Source organism: Ambystoma mexicanum, chromosome 7p (assembly GCF_040938575.1).
Source record: "Ambystoma mexicanum isolate Mex_15411 chromosome 7p, UKY_AmexF1_1, whole genome shotgun sequence".
In the NCBI taxonomy this organism is placed as follows: domain Eukaryota; kingdom Metazoa; phylum Chordata; class Amphibia; order Caudata; family Ambystomatidae; genus Ambystoma; species Ambystoma mexicanum.
Window position 1 is genome coordinate 860,144,768 of NC_090939.1, and position 17,720 is coordinate 860,162,487.

The 17,720-nt window shown below is 47.3% G+C and overlaps 1 protein-coding gene across 2 annotated transcripts in view; it reads left to right on the forward strand.

Annotated features, from left to right (window-relative positions):
• TPP2 (tripeptidyl peptidase 2) overlaps positions 1 to 17,720 on the forward strand; it is a 1,218,153-nt gene that overhangs the window by 510,404 nt on the left and 690,029 nt on the right. For both annotated transcript variants that reach the window (XM_069637049.1, XM_069637048.1), the window contains exon 14: positions 4,903 to 5,060. In XM_069637049.1, the coding sequence (XP_069493150.1) occupies positions 4,903 to 5,060 (158 nt within the window). The remainder of the gene's footprint in view (positions 1 to 4,902; positions 5,061 to 17,720) is intronic.

Below are 17,720 nucleotides of genomic sequence, written 5' to 3' on the forward strand. Positions count from 1 at the left end.
CTCAGATGCATAAAGATCGAAAGAACTATTGGAAGCAACACAAAATGGCTTACCTAATTCTTATAAAGCCCAACACTAAGATGGTTTGGGGCCATGTGCCCAAAAGTCACAAGTTCTAAAGCATATACTTCTTCAGGGAGATTTATATAGAGATTTGAAGTGTCAGTGGTTCCGATTGTTAAATAGTTCAATAGTTAGATAAAAGTTCAAGTAAGCACTCAACTCAATCCAATGCATTAGGCTAGGCCTAGGGAACGATCCTTAACCCAGGTTCCAGCACATAAGGTCAGGCAAGAGTGAATTAGGGTCAGGACTTTACATCCATGTGTAACCCTATATATAGGATAGAGGGGGGTACAGAAATAGATGTGCTTCCCTTACCCCCTGACTTGGATTCTTCCAGAGACCAGTGCAGGTGATCAGAAATCAATTGAGGACACAATCTTCTGTGCGCTGTCTGGTCGAGGAAGGCCCAGGGGCTGCGGATGCAGAGGTCAAGTTCGGTGTCTGGATTTCGTTTCAGTCAATCATGGTGCACAGGAATCTGTTCCAGACAGCTTCCAGTAGTAGAAGATCAAAAACAATGAAAGATTAAGAGCTCTGTGGTGTGGACCCCCTCAGGACACATCAAAGGATTGACGGATTGTTGCACTGAATCACCACGGTCAGGTGGTGACATTCGATCTTCAGGTGGCTGTGATGCTGGAAATGCATCGGAGGGACAGGGCCTCCGTATCCTTGTCCTTTACTGCTTTTCATCGTGTGTTCTGTCATGTTTTCCGCACAGGAGTTCATGTGGGGCTCCTGGCGGTGCAGCTCTTTCTTTTGGTTTGGTGAACGGACCCATGGGATACCCGTGTGGCACCCATGGGTGGGGGTACAACCCTGTGCCCCTAGTGTATGTTTTTGGGCACCTGTGGTTGGCCCACAGAGCAGGGTATGGGCTGGTGGCAGCTCCATGCTGAATTTGACAGGTGCGCGGAGTATCCTCCATTTTGGGATACCCCGGCCCTGCCATTGGGATCAGTTGATTCCTGATGGAAAACAAGATGGCCCCGGTGGCCTCTTGCTTTCCATTACCCATTACCTTGTTTTCCCAAAGTCCTGGGAAGCCCTGACTCTATCCCTTCCCCCTTACTGGCTGTTGGATGGAAGTGCCATATATGGTGTTGTTGTGAAGGCCCAGTCAGACTAGCTGGAGCCTTCCCGGTGATGTATGTTGTGGGTACCTGCTGTGGGTGGGACCTGGGTGAATAGAGTGTGTGACGAATATGCATTGTGTTGTGGGTGTCTAGTATCTGGTGGTTGACACAATGACTGAGACAACCCTGCCCGAAACCGGTATGAATGCAGCTTGGAGTGTTGAATGGCTCGGTACTTGTCCCAATACACATAACTTGTTGTGAGTGTCTGGAGAGAAGTGAATGGCCTGAATACCTCGTGTGCCTGATTTGCTGCCTGCCTCCATGAATGCCTGTAGTCGTGATTGGATGCTTGAGTGTGACCCAGCAGAATGAATGGGAGATCAACAGTATATCTGGGTACCTCTCACTGCTAGGAATCGTGTTCAGAAGCTGAAGTCCACTACGACGAGTAACTGGATTAACTGACGCTTGACCTTGAAGCCCTGCTGGACGAGAAGAATTGCTGCTGCTCTCCTTCACAATCTGAAAGCTGCTGTGCCTCCAAGGACTGACCCAGAGAGGACCTGGTAAGGCGCCCTCTTCCCTAGCTACGAGGGACCATCACGCACAGCTGATCTTTGCTAACGCTCCATGGTAGACAGACCTTCGACAGGCTGCCGACCCAATACGGGGACTGCTGCAGAACTCCAAGGAGAAGCACCCGGACTGTTGTCCGCCACTGTCTACGACCGCCGTCGCCGACCGGAGCCGCCGTGCTCCCGTTTGCCTAAGAACTTCAACTGATCATCGGAAGCTCTCGTCTGCATCGGCATCCGCTTGTCTCCCGCTGGAGAAGGCCTGACCGTCGATGCGCCGAGGAGCATCCACCGGTGGGTTTCCCGCCACCTACAGTCCGCAGAGATGCCGACGACTCGACGCCCTTGCTGGGCCACAGTTCATCTCTTTGCGGTCCAGAACTTTCGTCACCGAGGTGCCCAGCACACATCTTCCTTGCAGGACGCCAACACTCTGTCGTCGACGAGCACCGCTAGGAACAAAGCTGTCACTTCCCTGCTGTAGTTCACCCTGTTCACCGTCGGACGTTCGACCCGTGACGCCCGCCTTAAAGGGAGGGCACTCAAGAAGGGCCATCGATTCCCCGACACCGAACGCCAAGTTCCCCGACACCTCTCGACGATCCGTGGCTCCCGCCTGAAAGGGAGGCACTCAAGAAGGATCGGTCGACGCATCGTCGGAGAACTCTACTCCACCAGGTACATTGGGGGGGTAAAACCTTAATAGGAAGAAGTAAGACTATTGGACAATATATGGACTGGGCTTGTGCTATATCTTTATTTACAGGTTGCCCAGGTGGGGGGGAACTCCACACAGAACTGTGCCTAGTGGTAGGGGTCAGCATTCTGCCTATTGTTTCAACCATCTTACGCTCCTGCCTATCTCTATAGCTGGTTTCCTCGTTATTGATCTGCGTGACATTTTAACCGTACAGTTGATGCACTTTAATGAGATTTGATAACATTAGTGGTACCAATCTAGACGTGTATAGATTTATCATTATTGACTTCCAAGTACAAAGTGCGTTATTGTGATCGTGTACATACCTTTGAATATTAATATATAAAGACTGTGTTTTCAGTAATACACTGTGTGGACATTCCTTTGTGGGGGCTCGGGGACTACACTGTACTTAAGAACCAGCCTGCATCACCTCCTGAGAAGCTAGGCCTTGATTGCTCGTCCATTGCTACGGTAATAGAGAATCTTGGCTGGGGTCTGCTGTGCCTCTCCTCTACCATATAGAGAGCGGAAGTACAGACACCCCCCACCGGTCTATACAGTGGCGAACACAGGTTCCGACCCAGCGCAGTTTCCCTTGTAGTGAGACAGCTAAAAATGCAGGCGCCAGGCGACTTGTCGCCCGAGCTGAAGATCTGCAAGGTTCTTCTTGAAACGGCGATGGCTCCAGTAAGGTAGCCCAGAAGAGAGCTGGTTAGTACACAGGGTTAGTCCAGAGACACTCTTCCAAAACCTCAGAAGGCAAGGATCGTAGAGCAGGGGTTGAGCAGAGTTGTTCCCACCGGTCCATCTTTCGAAGCACTTAGAAAGGCCTTCTTGAGATCAGGACAAAGAAGCAGGGCTTCACTGGGAAAACACTGCAGTCAGACTTCGAAAAGGTTGTATGCTCTTTAATCCTAAAACTAACAGTGGAGATGCATGGTGGCTAAGAAATGTGTGCTACGATGTTGGAAGCACCCCTCCCACCTTTTGATATGTAGCTGAATGCACTTACCTGGACTCAGATCTGTGAAGAGGAGTAAATCAATTCCCTCCCTACACATTCTCACCCCAAAAATATACGGACTGCATTCTGTAGGTGCCTCATCAAGTTACCCGAAAGTAACTCAAGACCACCCTCACCGGAAGCTCCACAAGCTAGGGCACTATGTAACTGTGTCATGTCCAATGTATTTTTAAAGCATTTAAATGTATCAACTGCCCCTACGAAATGAGAACTGTGTCTATCTAACTTTATGAAGAGTTTTACTGACTGTGTATGCTGTAAACGTCCGCCTATAAATAAAAGTAAACAAAAAAAAACTACCAGTGGAGAGAATATCCCATCACATGCCCCCAAATAACAGCATGTCTAATTTATACTTAATCCTGAAATTTTTGGGTGATTTTTAATTTCCACTTAAGTATGAATTCCCTGCTTTACCACTAGTTCAGGTTCTGTAGCTTTCAAAAAGCTGTGGCCTTAAGATAAACGTGTCTCTGCAATCTGCCTTTACATGGAATTTCTATTTGGTGAGCCTCGAAGCTCTACACAATACACTTACCCGGACACAAGCAAGCCATACCACTCCAACACCCACCCATCAAGGCAAGCAGACCGTGTCCCAATACACAGAAGCTGTACTCTCGAGGTACCCAATAAAAAGGATGAGTGGTGCAACTGTATCTAAGAAGGAGCAAAATCAGTGAAAATGAAGTGCCACCCCAGGATGTCACCCATTGGGCATGGTAAAGTGTCCCAGCAAGTTTCATGATTCAGGGAGAGCAGTCACCCATGCAGGTCTCTGCCTTATGTTGCTCGCCGAACACGTATTCAAAGCAAGGCTCCACACAACAAGCACTTCCCCCAAACATAGCCAAGCCACACCATACCAACACACATCCCATCCAGGCAAGTAAACTGATGCTATGTGCGCAGTAGTCATAGGATATGTCAAAGCTAATGCTAGGCTTGGCAGATCGGCCTTCCGAGGCTTTTTCTGAACATCATTTCCACATTTGGTCACCTCCATCCTCACTGCTGTGAGTGTATTCAAAGATGAGAATTTGTGTACAGATTATGATTGCCTGAACCCTGTCCTCTGATTGTTATTGCCATGCATTTTAGATTGAGGGACCTTGCTTGCCTTAACGCGTTTGTGCATATGCACTCCAGGTGCAGTCGCTGAACCGATTAGAAACCCCACTGACAAGAAGGGAGGTGGAGTTGGGAGCCTGGCATAGTGGAGTGCTGCTAAATTATTTGCTGTTCAAGTAATGCATGCATTTACTGTAAGAATGAAAAATAAAGTGCCTGTTTTTTATGGTGTGGTCACATTAACAGGTGTTAATAGTGTGAGTTGTATTCTTCATACTCTAGTTCTTAGTTATTAAGTAAATAACTTGTTATTCAACCCTCTATACTTCATAAAGTTTACATTTGTTTGTTTTAAGTTTAACTGAATATTTGTTTAATTTCCAGATAATTCTGAGAGAATATCCCTTCAGCTTCATCTTGCTCTAACATCTAGTGCTTCCTGGGTCCAGTGCCCCACCCACTTGGAACTCATGAATCAGTGTCGGCACATTAACGTCCGTGTAGACCCAAGAGGTCTGAGGGAAGGAGTACATTATGCAGAGGTACTGTATTTGGCTGTTAATTAATGTTTACATTCAGAAGTGTTAATGAGATTTTAGAAGAGATTTCTAAAAGCAGCATTTATATTTCCATCTTTATATTGCTCAAAGGACGCGAGTGTCATATTTACTTGTTTTCTTCATTAACACACTTGCCAGATGTTTCTTTATAAGCCTCTGATCTGTTGCTGTAGAAGTGGGTATAGAGGAGATAAGTATCCCCACAAAGGAAACCTCCCAATATTCTTATGTGGGTGTTAGGCAGACACCTGTGCAGTTCCTTAGGGATCACTGCAAAAGATTTAGGACTACAGGTGTTTGGCAGTAAACCCAATTGGTAGCAGTCTGCACCACCCAGATTTACCTGGTAGCTGTGGCTGAGCAGTCAAACCCCTCTCAAGATGAGTTAGGCAGTATATAGAGTATACACAATAGGTACAGGGATACAGTAGCACAAGCAAACACTGACCAGAGCTTTGGTGTAAAAGTATATAATTATTTATTTAAAGACACACTTGTAAATTACACTAGCACACAAAGAGATAAGTAAATTCAACACACAGTCACTATTATATATATACAACCCTAATTACTTATTAGACAAGTCTTGGTGAGAAACACCACTTATTTACAGAGAGAGGTGAGTGCTTAACATAAGATGGCACTCTAATAAGTTATAGAAAAAGGGAGGGAAAAGGCAAAGTTATGAAAGCACACAATTTCAATACTTTTCAAAGAACCACAGTGAGGCAGGTTAGGCAAAGTCTACTGGAGAGCAAGGAATTCAAATGCCAGGCCCACTCTTAGAGAGAGCAAGCAAAATGTGTCCAGGATCACACAGTGGGTTTATGCCCAAAGAGTCTTTGTAGATAGTTCATAAAAGATTGAGATCAAGTCAGGAAAAGTTAGTTAACGGGCCCCAGGCCAACCCAGGTTAGAAAGTCGAGGATTTACTGTCGCCCCGAACGATCTGTCGCAAGGGAAGCCAGGCGGGACACAGTACCTGAAAATGGGAAGAACGCTCCAGCGGGGGCAGTTGTTCCTGGCAGCGGGTGCAAGTCGGTGTTTCGTCCAGAGGAAGAGGAGGTCTCGCCGTGGAGGAAAGCTGAAGGTCGTTGCGCTGCCAGGGAAGAAACCAGCGGTAGTGGTAAACCGTGGTATTCCGGTTGCCGGGGTGCTTGGCACGGGCAAGGCGGCCACAAGATGGTCCAGGAAGGCGAAAAGACGGGCAAACTGGTTATCCCCACCAGTCAAAGGAAGAAGACTCTCCGGGCTGGAGATCTCCTCTGTCGTCGGGGAAAAGTGGTGTGACAGTTCACAGGGCTCCACCGGTGGTGTCGTCATTGCAGGTCGGCTCGGCTTCTCCCTCCTCGGATTCTTTAGGTCCTGTGGCGACTTCTCAAGTTCCAGTCCCCAAAGCCCTGCTTTTATGCAGAAAACCCCCATTTATTCAGCCTAGCTGTCACTCAAACATGTTAAGTGTTGAGCCAGGCGGCTCACCACTTGGGCCAATCACACGAGTGCGACTTGAGTTGCCGAGGCAACTCAGTCCAGGGTGTCTTAACCCCATTCCACACCCTCTGGTACCCAGAGTGGCACCACTTTTGGAGGCTTCTGTGGAGAAGCCTGCCAAAAAGTGGAACAAAGGGCTCGACTTGGGTTGGAGTCACAGAAGCGAACACAAACGCCATTTTGGAACCAAGTTTCGGCAAAAAATACCAACCGGTGAATTTATATTAATTTAATAAACCGGCGGTATGTTCGAGGCTATTTTAAAAAGTGGTAGCCTCGAACAATGGAAAAATCCCATAGGAATATATTTGCGGTCGAATATAAAAAGTAGTATCCACTGCCACCTGCCAAAACTCGGTCGGGGGGGACTGGACAGTGCCACCTCGAACAACAGACCCCGGGGCAATCGAATTGCCCCGACCAGTACGTTTACAATATGATGGTTTGTACTGGTTCTGTTCACAATTTGAGACTAGTAAAGCCAATGGTGTAGCCCACATCTCAAAAACACATGAAAGCCTAAGGGGAAAAGGACCCCATAGCCCATAGAACACCTACAAAGTCAAAGGAACACCTTAAATCATGTCTAAGAGTGGGAGGAAAAGAGTCTCACTCTTAGCAGGAGAAAAAATAAACCCCAAATTAACCAGCAAGTCCGCTGGGGGACTCACTAGGTTTGGGAAATTAGCCTTTACAGAGAATTCTCCCTAACAGTGGGCAACCTTCATGTGGTCTTAGAGAGATGTTTTTGAAGTGTCACATTCTGCTGAGAGCCTGTGGTGTTAGGCAGGGCTTTACACCAATTTAGACCCGACTTCCTGTTCGGAAAGATTTTAATTTTACAGCGTTCCCTTCATTGACATTAATGGATACTCTTGCCCCCAACGTTTTATTTTAATCCTGTCCTAGCTTTTCAAATGAATTACAACCTTTTGCTTTAATTCCCTTGTTCAGCTCAACTCTTTTGCAGGCACTGGTCAACCCAAAAGGCTACTGCTGCAGTGGGATCCTGTCCCCTTTGTGATATTCTTCTGCTGTTTTAATGCAACGAACATCAACTTACAGTGAAGTGCTCCATGGCTAATTTGTATCAGTTCTTTGACTTTGTTCCCTAGCTTTTGTTACTTTTACGAGGTGTCCAAGACAAGTGACAGCTGATATTACTCTACCGTTTTTTGTTGTTGTTACTGCGAGCACTCACAATTTACCTAATAATGCCATTTCGAGTACCATATACTGCAAATGGCCATTCCATGCTTTTTTTGCCCTGTCTTTGGATGGGACCAAGCCTTATTTGCATATGGTCTTTGCCCTTTCTGTAATAGCTTGGCCGGCGAAGAACGATGGTTGCCCAGCGCAATGCCAGAGGTTAAGATTAATTCTGTACCATCACTTCTTTTGTTTTGCTTTGGCCTGTTTCCTGCCTTCTCTAGTTAGGAAATGCCTTTATATGGTAAACCCTTTCCCAGCAAAACCTTGTGTTTCCCGGTCAAAGCAGCAGTGTGATTAAGTTAGAATTCCTGTTTTTTGGCATTCTGGGACGACTTTTTAGGTGCCATCAACTTTGTGCCTCCCCCACCCCTCTTTGTATTTTGGATCTTTGACTTCTTTTTTTGTGGCCAGAAGGCCTTCTCTATTATGACATGTTATACCTTATTTAAGGAATATGATATTGGGTAAGTCCCAGGGTTGCCTTTCAGGCTCCCCATTATTGTTTTTGGGTAACTATCACCCTACACGGGTCTTAGGGAATAGGTTTGTGGCAGCTGGACTTTAGGTTTGGCTTCCCTAAGGGTGCAAGCCATTTACCTAATTGGTAGCCGAATGTGCATCTTTTAGTGGCCTTTAGGGCACAAGTGCATTTAAAAAAAGAGATCCTGTGTTTTTGGCCTTTTCTTTCTTCAGTCGTCACGAGGTGGCCTTACGTTGCTGTTCTGACCACAGTGTCAGGCTCAACACTGGTTGTAACTGTTTCAGGCCAGTATGGGTCCCTGGCCTCCCCCTCTCGTATCCTGTGGGGTTGGCTTTGGCTGATTGCCAGTTCCAGTGACCAACCAGAATTACATTTTGCACCCAGTACTTGTTGGTGATTGTCTGGCTGGCCTTTGGCTAGCCCCTTTTTTCAGTGTTAGGTTCCATCCCTGCTTCCCTCTTGCTGCTTTGCTTCTGGAACTTTGAGGTGGCCGGTCTGCCAACCTGTTGAAGTTTTCCCACAGTTTCTGCCGTTTTGTCATTTTGAAAGCCCTCACTTCGCAGGGCTTACTTAGAGCAGTGGCTTGGGTATAGCCCGGTTTGGGTTTTGCTCAAGCAACCCTGCTCTCAAAGTCCAGTCCGGGCTTCCTGAAGACAACAGCTGACTCCCCACATCAACTCGGTCGAGCCCTCCAATTTGAATGGTCTTCTGGGCTGTTCACCACCACACCCTGCCATTTTCTACCAGGATAATCTGATTGGCTGTGCATCATTGCTGGTGTCCAGCGGGGTTGTGCAGTATCACCACCCTGCCAAATCTTCAGCTTGCGACGTCCATCGGTGCCTCCAGCCAATGTCCCTGTCCTAGGTTTGTTTACTGCTGTGCTGCTTTCATCTTTTGTTTACCATGCTGTCGAGAGCCATCTTTGCTGGCTCCCACATCCTCCTGGGGAGTCCTTCACCAAACACTCAGGCGCAGGCTTGAATGTTTTCCGAGTTGCTGGGATCGTCAGTCTCCGGATTGAAGCCCCTGGGCGCTGCATCTGTGGAATGCAGCGCTAGTACTTACTGAGTTGTTATGTGCCGCTGGAGCCATTCTCATTTGAACTACTGATATGAACACCTACCTTTTAGGTGCTGTGGTGTACTATTATCTGTGATAGTCACCCTCTAGTCTTCCTTTGCTCTGGGGTAGAAATTCTTTGGAGGCAAGTCTTTGCTTTCTTTCCCACACGCATTTTTAATGGGCGGGGTTCTTCTGCTCTGCTGCTTCTTTCTTTTGCGGCTCCTGGTCCATACGTCAACTTCTGGGTTTTCTGTTGGGTTGCCTTCTGCATAATCTGTGTTGGGTAAGAATTTGTGATCAGTCACTGTGTGAGACTACACAAGACTTATCTGCTTGCTATTAGGTAACCCACGTTTTGGTATAGGTTTGTACTACACAAGTTGGTAGTGTGACTGTGCAGCCAGGCCTATCTCAAGAGGGGTACATGTGGGCTGTAGAGCTGTACGAATGAAATCCGTAAATGCAAGTAGCCAAGTAACACTTAAACTCAAGATTTTAGTTATAGTTATTTATTTAACATTTTTTTTAAATAACCATGCTTTAAAAAGGCAAAGGATTGTAACAATATGAATAAACTTTGAAATTACTTTTCAGAATCAGTAAAGCCAGTGAATCATCTTTGGATATGCTCAATAACATTTCTCCTACACCCGGAAGTGACTTCAATCACAAGGATAGAATTTGCATTAATATATTGCACCAATATACTTTGTATATTCTGAGTTGCAGAAAGCAAGTTCTAAGGGAAGTAAAAAGGTTAGAACAGTTTCTCAGGAAATGTGAGGCCAAATTAATCCTCCAATGAGAAGCCTTTCCCAGGGGTAACAGTGATTAACACGCTACGACCTATGGGGGGGATAAGCAATTCCAAAGTCAATGGATTTAGAAGAGTGCCTTTAGGGAGCCAGGACAGCCAAAGTCATTTGGACACAGTCGTTAGTTCTGATGCACTACTTGGATAAAAGTTTGGCACAAAGTTAGAAAGTTCCGAAAAATCACATGTAGGGACAGAAGCTGTTAAGCCTGTGCAAAGGGAGTTGAAATCAATTTAGCAAAAAAAAGCAGGTGCAGGTCTCAAGTGAGACAGCACGGCTTAAGGCAAGAAGGTAAGCCCCCTCTTCCCCCCCAAGCCAGTAGAAAAGTACCTTTGGTTAGAAGAAAGGGGTCCTGCTGGATTTCGTCTTGCTACCTACAGCTATGCAGATCCTGGTTCCTGAGCCTTAGTCGTGGGGACAAAGAGGGAGGACGTCAGGAGGGCTCCTCCCTCTTTGACCTCTGGAAGGTCGTCGGCAGCTACAGGTTTTCTTCATTTCAGCAGCACTTCACGGTTTCAGTGTTTCGCAAACAGCACTGATGCAGAACGATGGACACCGGTTGGCCTTTCCTTGCCCCCTGTGTCCTGCACTCTGGTGAGGGGACTCTGGATTGAGATTTCCTGCTTCCGTATGGTCCTTGGTAGGCTCCTGGAGCTTTTGGCTTGATTTGTTCCGCGGCAGACGTTGCACTCAACGATGGACACTCGGGCCCTAGCATTGGACTTCGGCAGCAACGGAGAGGCACTGCAAATCAGGGATTGTGCCAAGGTGAAGTTTGTCTCGGGGTCAGTTGGTCCCAGTAACCCAAGGGGAGAAATCGTTCTGTCGAGGTGAAACGGGAGGTCAGCAAAGCACCAGGGCTTCACCGGGCAATTGAAGGTCCGGGAGGTTGCAGCAGGCTTCTCTTCCTGGTTTCTTCTTCGGATGTTTCTTCCAGTGGTCGACTCTGCCTGTAGTCCCAAGAACCTCGCCTTTTAAGCAAGATTTCCCATTCATGCACAGCCTTGGCTGTCAATCACACAGCAGGGTGGCTGTCCTTGCAGGACAGCCACACGGTCAATCAGGACTGGTTTCGTTCAGGCATTTCTAGAGACAAAGCACAGATGAGTTTGAGGACCCTCCCTCGCATCCTGTCCTTCCAGACACGCCAGGGCCGGGCTTCAGGGCTGAATCCTGCCAAAGGCAAGACAAAGTGCTTAAACCTTTCTCCGCACAGAGTAAAAGCCAAGAAAGACCTCCAAAACAGAAAAAGGTGAAAAAAGAAGACTGGGGCCATTTTGATAAAATGGTCACCCATGGGTGAAGTACTGCAGCTGAGGGTTCAGCCTGCAGTAGAAAAGCACAACGGCAGTAAGAATGAAACCACTGCCACCAGCTGTTTAAAGTAGTGAGGGTAACAAAAAAATGTTATATGAGAAAGTAGGATAAGGGGCTACTAAGTAACCTCCCCCAGCACTCCACATGAGATGGTGTGTACTGGACCCACAAAGAGAAAATGGAAGTAAAGCCAATTTCACTTTACTGTTCTTGGGAACTGTAGTTCACCCAGGAAACGTTATTTATTCCTTAAGAGGAATCCAGAGGATTTCTCAGTGACACTGCACTGAAGGGGGAAGGAGAAAAGGAGAGGGGCACACACGCACACGTTGGAGGGGGAGTAAAAGGAGATTAGGGAGTTAGAAAATGAAACAAAAGCTAAGATTCAAACGGTAGAATAGAAGCAGATGACAATGAGTAAGCAAGTGAAGCCAGAGGAGGAAGACCGAAGAGAAGGCAGGGTCGGCGGAGGCCCATGGAAGTAGGTGCCTTTGGCAGGGGCTCGGGATAGGGAAGTGGAGTGCAGATTGTGTGCCTCCCTACCTCGGGTATAAGACAAGTCCTGGAGGAGGAGAATCTTTGGCTGAAGCATCAGGGCCCTGAAGCCCCTAGGAGGGGCCGAGAGCAAAGCAGCAGTGATTTACAGCTCCTGGGTCTAGGTTGAGGGTCCACCAGGGCTGCCTCACAGCCACCGGGACAGAGCTGAACGAGAAACGCATGCCCCCTCCGCCCCTTCCCGGTCTCGGATCTTCATGAACGAGAAGAGAGGACATTGCCCCATTCAACATCAGATCTGTGAGGCCTTAACATGCTAAAACCTAAACTAATGGAGAGTGCTGCATGCCCAGGAGCACAATCCCAATCGGACAAAGGTAGCCCGCACCACTGTTGGGGCCAGGGCTCCACATCACAGGGTGACACCATGCAAGCTGCAGGGAATGGCACGAGAGCAGAGGACACGGACTCACTGAATAAGGCTGAACTGCTTAAACCTTTAAATGCCTTCCAAGAGCCGTTCATGCAATCCTTTCAAGACCAGTTAAGAGTGCTTAAAGAAGACCTCCAGTAATCCATCAGGGAAATCAAAGGTGATGTGACCCAACTGGGGCAAATAACTGTTCTAAATGATAGGGCTAATTAAGAGGATGTCGGGCCCATTTGGTAGCTGTTCGAAACTGTTCGCAGAACGACCGCTAACCTCGAGCAGCAGTGCAAGGACCTAGAAAATCACTCCAGGCATTTGAACTTTAGTGTAAGAAACTTGCCTGAGGAGGTTGGAGATGGGGAGCTTAAATGATGCATTGAAGAAGTATTCAGCAGCGTGTTCGGGGGCATGTCGGCCGAAGCAATTGGACTGGATAGGGTGCATTGCACAGGCCTGACGGAAGGAGCTCCCAAACGCACACCTAGAGATGTTGTAATTGCCCTAAGGAGTTAAGCGCAAAAAATGATACTGGCTTCAGCGAGATGGCATGATACTATTCTGGTGAAAGGCGTAGAAGTCCAGCTGTTTCAAGATCTGTCCTCAGTCACCCTCCAAAAGCACAGGTAAATGAGTCCACTAACAAGAGAACATGCCAGAAGAGAGATTAGTTACTGCTAGACGTTCCCATTTGGTCCTTTTCTTTTTTCACCAGTTCTACCGTGGTTGTTCTTTGTTTGCCCTTCGACCATTCTGGCAATGAGGTGTGTTTTTTTGCCTTTGGCGGATCCCTTGGGTGTCCCCACCTAGGCTCCACTGTGCCTTTGCAGGCAGGAAGTGGGGGAGGAGTTTTTCACTCCCCTGCTCTTTGTCTGCCTGAGTGGGACCAGCTCCACTGGGGGTCTGGCTCTCCTAATTGGACCGCCACCCGCCCATTACTGTGAACTGCTGAGATTGCAGAGGAGTGTACTGAAACTGAATAGAAGGTGAGGTTCCTGAAGTGAAAGGCAGGTCGACCACTGGAAACTGAAGTAACAGAAGAGGATCAGAGACGACTGCAGACCCATTTCAACCACGTGAAGCGACCACTGCTGTCCTGACCCCAGTTTTCAATGCGACATAGGAATTCTGACAACACAGTCTCAAGACTAACTTTAATCCATCTCATCTCCCGAGATCCTGATACTTTCCAGAGCTCCAGACCGCGAATACCAGGAGACCTCCGACACAATTGAAGTGCATCGTCCTGGAAAGGCCGAATCCGTCCAAGTCTTTGCTGTGCTCCAGGTGAACCTCCAGAGCCACAATCCGACCCGTCCAAGACCCCTCACCAGTGTGCAGGACTTCAGGAACTGAAGAAGATTGACTGGGCGAATCGCGTCCTTTGTTGGTGCTGCAGAATGTTAGGCAGAATCCTGTGCAGTTCCCTTGGGGGACACTGCAAAAAGATTAAGACTACAGGAGTAAGCAGTAAACCCAATTGGTAGCAGTCTGTACAACCCAGATTTACCTGGAAGCTGTGGCTGGGCAGTCAGACTTCTTTCAAGATGAGTAGGGCAGTATACAGAGCATACACAATGGGGCCAAAAACACAGTGGAGCAAACAAACACTGACCAGTGCTTGGTATCAAAAGTATATAATTATTTATTTAGAACACACTTTAGGAAATACACTAAGCACTCTAAATCAAAGCAAGTTCAAACACAGTCAAAGTATACACACCTCCCTTAATAATTATTAGACAAGTCTAGGTTAAAACACCACTAGTTGTAAAAACAGATGTGAGCGCTTAACTTAGATGGCACTCCAGTAATTAAGTTAGAGGGAGAGAAAGACAGGTCATGAAAATAAACAGTTCCCAACACTTTTCTAAGACCACAGCAAGTTAGTGAAGGCAGAGTCTACTGTAGAGCCAAAGTTCATAGGCCAGGGCCATTTTAAATGGAGCAAGGCGAAATGTGCCCAATATCACAGTTCAAAAATGCACCCAAGTCTTTGCAAAAATGTTCAAAATAGGTTGTTTGATGCGAAAGATAAAGTTAGGAGGTCTGGGGGCCAACCCAGTTGGAAAGCCAAGGATTTAAGGGTCACCTTTAGCGATCTGAAGAAAGGGAGGCCAGGCGGAACACAGTACCTTTAAAAGTGAGGAAGCTCCAGCGGTGGCAGTTGTTCCTGGCAGCAGGTGCAGTTCGTGGTTTCGACCAGGGGAAGAGAAGATCGGAGTCGTTGCACTGCCCAGGGATGAAACCAGCCGCAGAGTTTGTTCGGTTAAAAGGTGCGCTCCATTTATTCGCGGTCCCAGTGGATTGAAGCTTGGCTATCCGGCCGCCGGGGTGCTTGGCACTGGCGATTCGACCAAGGGGCGTCCTGGAAGACGAATGTCGAACTGGTTGTCCCCACCAGCTCAGAGGGAGAAGACTCTTGCAGCTGAAGATCTTCTCTTGTCATCGGGAAAGTGGTGAGGTTGTTGCAGCAGGGCTCCACCGGTGGTGTCGTTGTTGCAGATGGCTCAGCTTCTCCCCTCTTTGGTTTTCTTAGGTCCTGTGGCGACTTCTGAAGTTCCAGTCCAAAAATCCCTGCTTTTATGCTTAAAAACCACCATTCAATAGCCTAGCTGTCACTCATACATGCTAAGTGGTGAGCCGGGTGACTCACCACTGGGCCAATCAAGACAGAGTGCGACTTGGGTTGCTAAGGCAACGCAGTCCAGGGTGCCAATTCCCCCACCCACACATCCTGTGAATCCCAGACAAAGTGGCACCAGTTGGAGGGCTTCTGTGGAGAAGCCCGCCAAAAAGTGGAACAAAGGGCCCGACCTTGGTGGGAGTTACAGAGACGGACACGTACGCCATTTTGCGAAAGAGCTCTGGCAAAAAGACCCAACCCGTGATTTTATATTACATAAACCGGCGGTATCTTTACAATGCACCAAAAAAGTGGTGCGTTTAAAATGAATGGGGAAAATCCCATAGGAAATATTCCGGTGGAATATTTCGCGTGGTAACCACTGCCACCAGCCAGAAACTCGACAACGGGGGACTGGACAGTGCCCCCTTGGAAACAGACCCAGGGGTAATCTAATTAACCCCTTCCAGTACTTCCACAATATGATGGTTTGTACTGGTTCTGTTCACAATTTTGGACTAATAAAGCCAATGGTGACTTTACATACCCTGGGAGACAGTAGTCAGTCCCAGGGTATGGAATCTATGTTTGGGGGTCACTATGACACCCATGTGTTACTGCACCAAGGGTGCTGTGTAACACATATATAAAAACAGATGATACCCTATGGAGTAAAAGACCTCATAGCCCATAGGCACATACTAAGTCAAAGCCCTAACTCAAATCATGCCTAAGAGTGGGAAGAAAAGAGTCTCACTCTTAGCAGGAGAAAAAAACAAACCCCAAAAATCCAGCAAAGCTGCTGGGGGACTCACTAGGTTGGGGAAGTTAGCCTTATAAGAGAATTCTCCCTAACACAGAAAAGGTGCCAAAACCGCAAATTGACCAGAGAAGTTGCTGAAATCCGTGCCAGAGTTCCTCCCTCGAGACTGCTGCTGAGAGATCACGTCCGTTGTCCTGCCTTTTGTCACCAGACTAAGGAATCCAGAGGTCGGGTCCAATTTGTATTTTGTTTAATTGTATAGCGCCCCGAGCCCAAGGGCATCTGGGCGCATTTCTTACAAAGAAGGTTACATAGATAGAGACACTGATATCTAGAGCAATTTACATAATTACAAGGTGCAGGCATACAAATTAAATCAGTTTTATGACTGCTATATATACATAAACATGCAATGTACATAAGCTAGGATAAGCCACACTTATGCATGTGATCATAGATTTACAACAATGAAACGGGTATGCAATAATTACAGATTACCGGCCGAAGGCAGGGTGAATTAGGGTTCTGCTCAAAAAGCCATGTTTTGGCGTTTCTTCTGAATGGGTAGAAGGCTTGTTCGGATCTTATTGAGAGGGGTAGTGAGTTCCATAACTTGGCTGCAAGTACTGGGAAACTGTTCCCTCCTGCCGTTTGCAGTTTGTAGCCTGGGACTTTGAGGCAGTGTGTCTGGGCCGATCGCGTATTGAGTACAATGTTTTTAGTAGGGTATGTGGGAGCTAGGTCGGCAGGACATTTGTGGGTCAGAGAAAGGGTTTTGTAGAAAATCCTTTGTTTTATCGAGAGCCAGTTCAAGTTGCGTCTAGCCACTGAAATGTGATGAGATCTAGGAATATTTAAAGCTTCCCTGATGGTGTTATTTTGTAAAACTTCCATTTTTCTCAGATTCTGATGGCTGGTTCCAGTCCTGTCACACAGAGGAAAATCCAGCCCCAAACATTCCGTCAAACGTTCCAGAGTGTGAAGTGCACATAGAGGTGTCCAGGGTCACTCCCTCTTACCCAAGCTGCTGTTTGTCCCTTTAGCAAGTCCTTTAACGGGGGTCTCCAATGTTGGTTGTATCTTCAGGCATTTTAGAGACTAGAAAATATGCACGGAAGTTTTCATTGTTCTGCTGCTTGTCAAGTCTTTGAGACCTCACTGAATTGCCTTTAAGCTAGGGTTGCATTTTAGACTTTAAAATCCTTGCTGTGCTGAGAAACTGCCTCTAGAACCTTAAAGGGGAAGTTCACTCCAAAATGTTATGCTTTTAAAATGTTGGACATAACAAAAAACATATACTGACGTTATTTTAAAAAAAAAATCCTATGTAAAATATGCTTCGAAATGAGGATGCCACCATTTTGTCAACAGAACCAGTTTCCTGTGTACGAGTTAATGCTGTGCCCTCGAAACAACAATCGCGCAAAAGCCCCCTATCAGCAGCTTTTGCTCATTGCTGCCCGAGAGCAGAGCAGTTTAAATCACAGAGCAGCCCATGCAGCAGGAGCCGAGAGAATGCCTTGCTTTTTTTCTATGTTTGGCAAAGGCTGGGAGGGTCCTTGGTTTTGCAGGCAGAGTTTCTTGGAAAGATGACATTCTGAAGAGTGCTGCTGCTCTGACCTCATGAACCCTGACCACCCTCCACTTTCCCTGAACTTTGTTTGGACAGCAGTGAAGCAACATATGCAGGAATTTTGCCACTGGCCTCTCGGAGATGGGGACCTGAAGAGGCCACCTAGAGGACCCTAGCTTCTGTAAAGTATTAAAGGATGGCAGTGGTTGCTTGGTTGGTAGGTCGGTATCAGGCCGACAGTGCAGTAGGTACCGTGGGACTTCCCATGTGAAACCATAACAGGGGGCCACACTCGCACCAGTGCATGCATGAGTGTGCTCTTAGATGCAAGTCAGCCTCAGTGAAGCTCATAGCATCGCAAGTGCGACACGTATCCA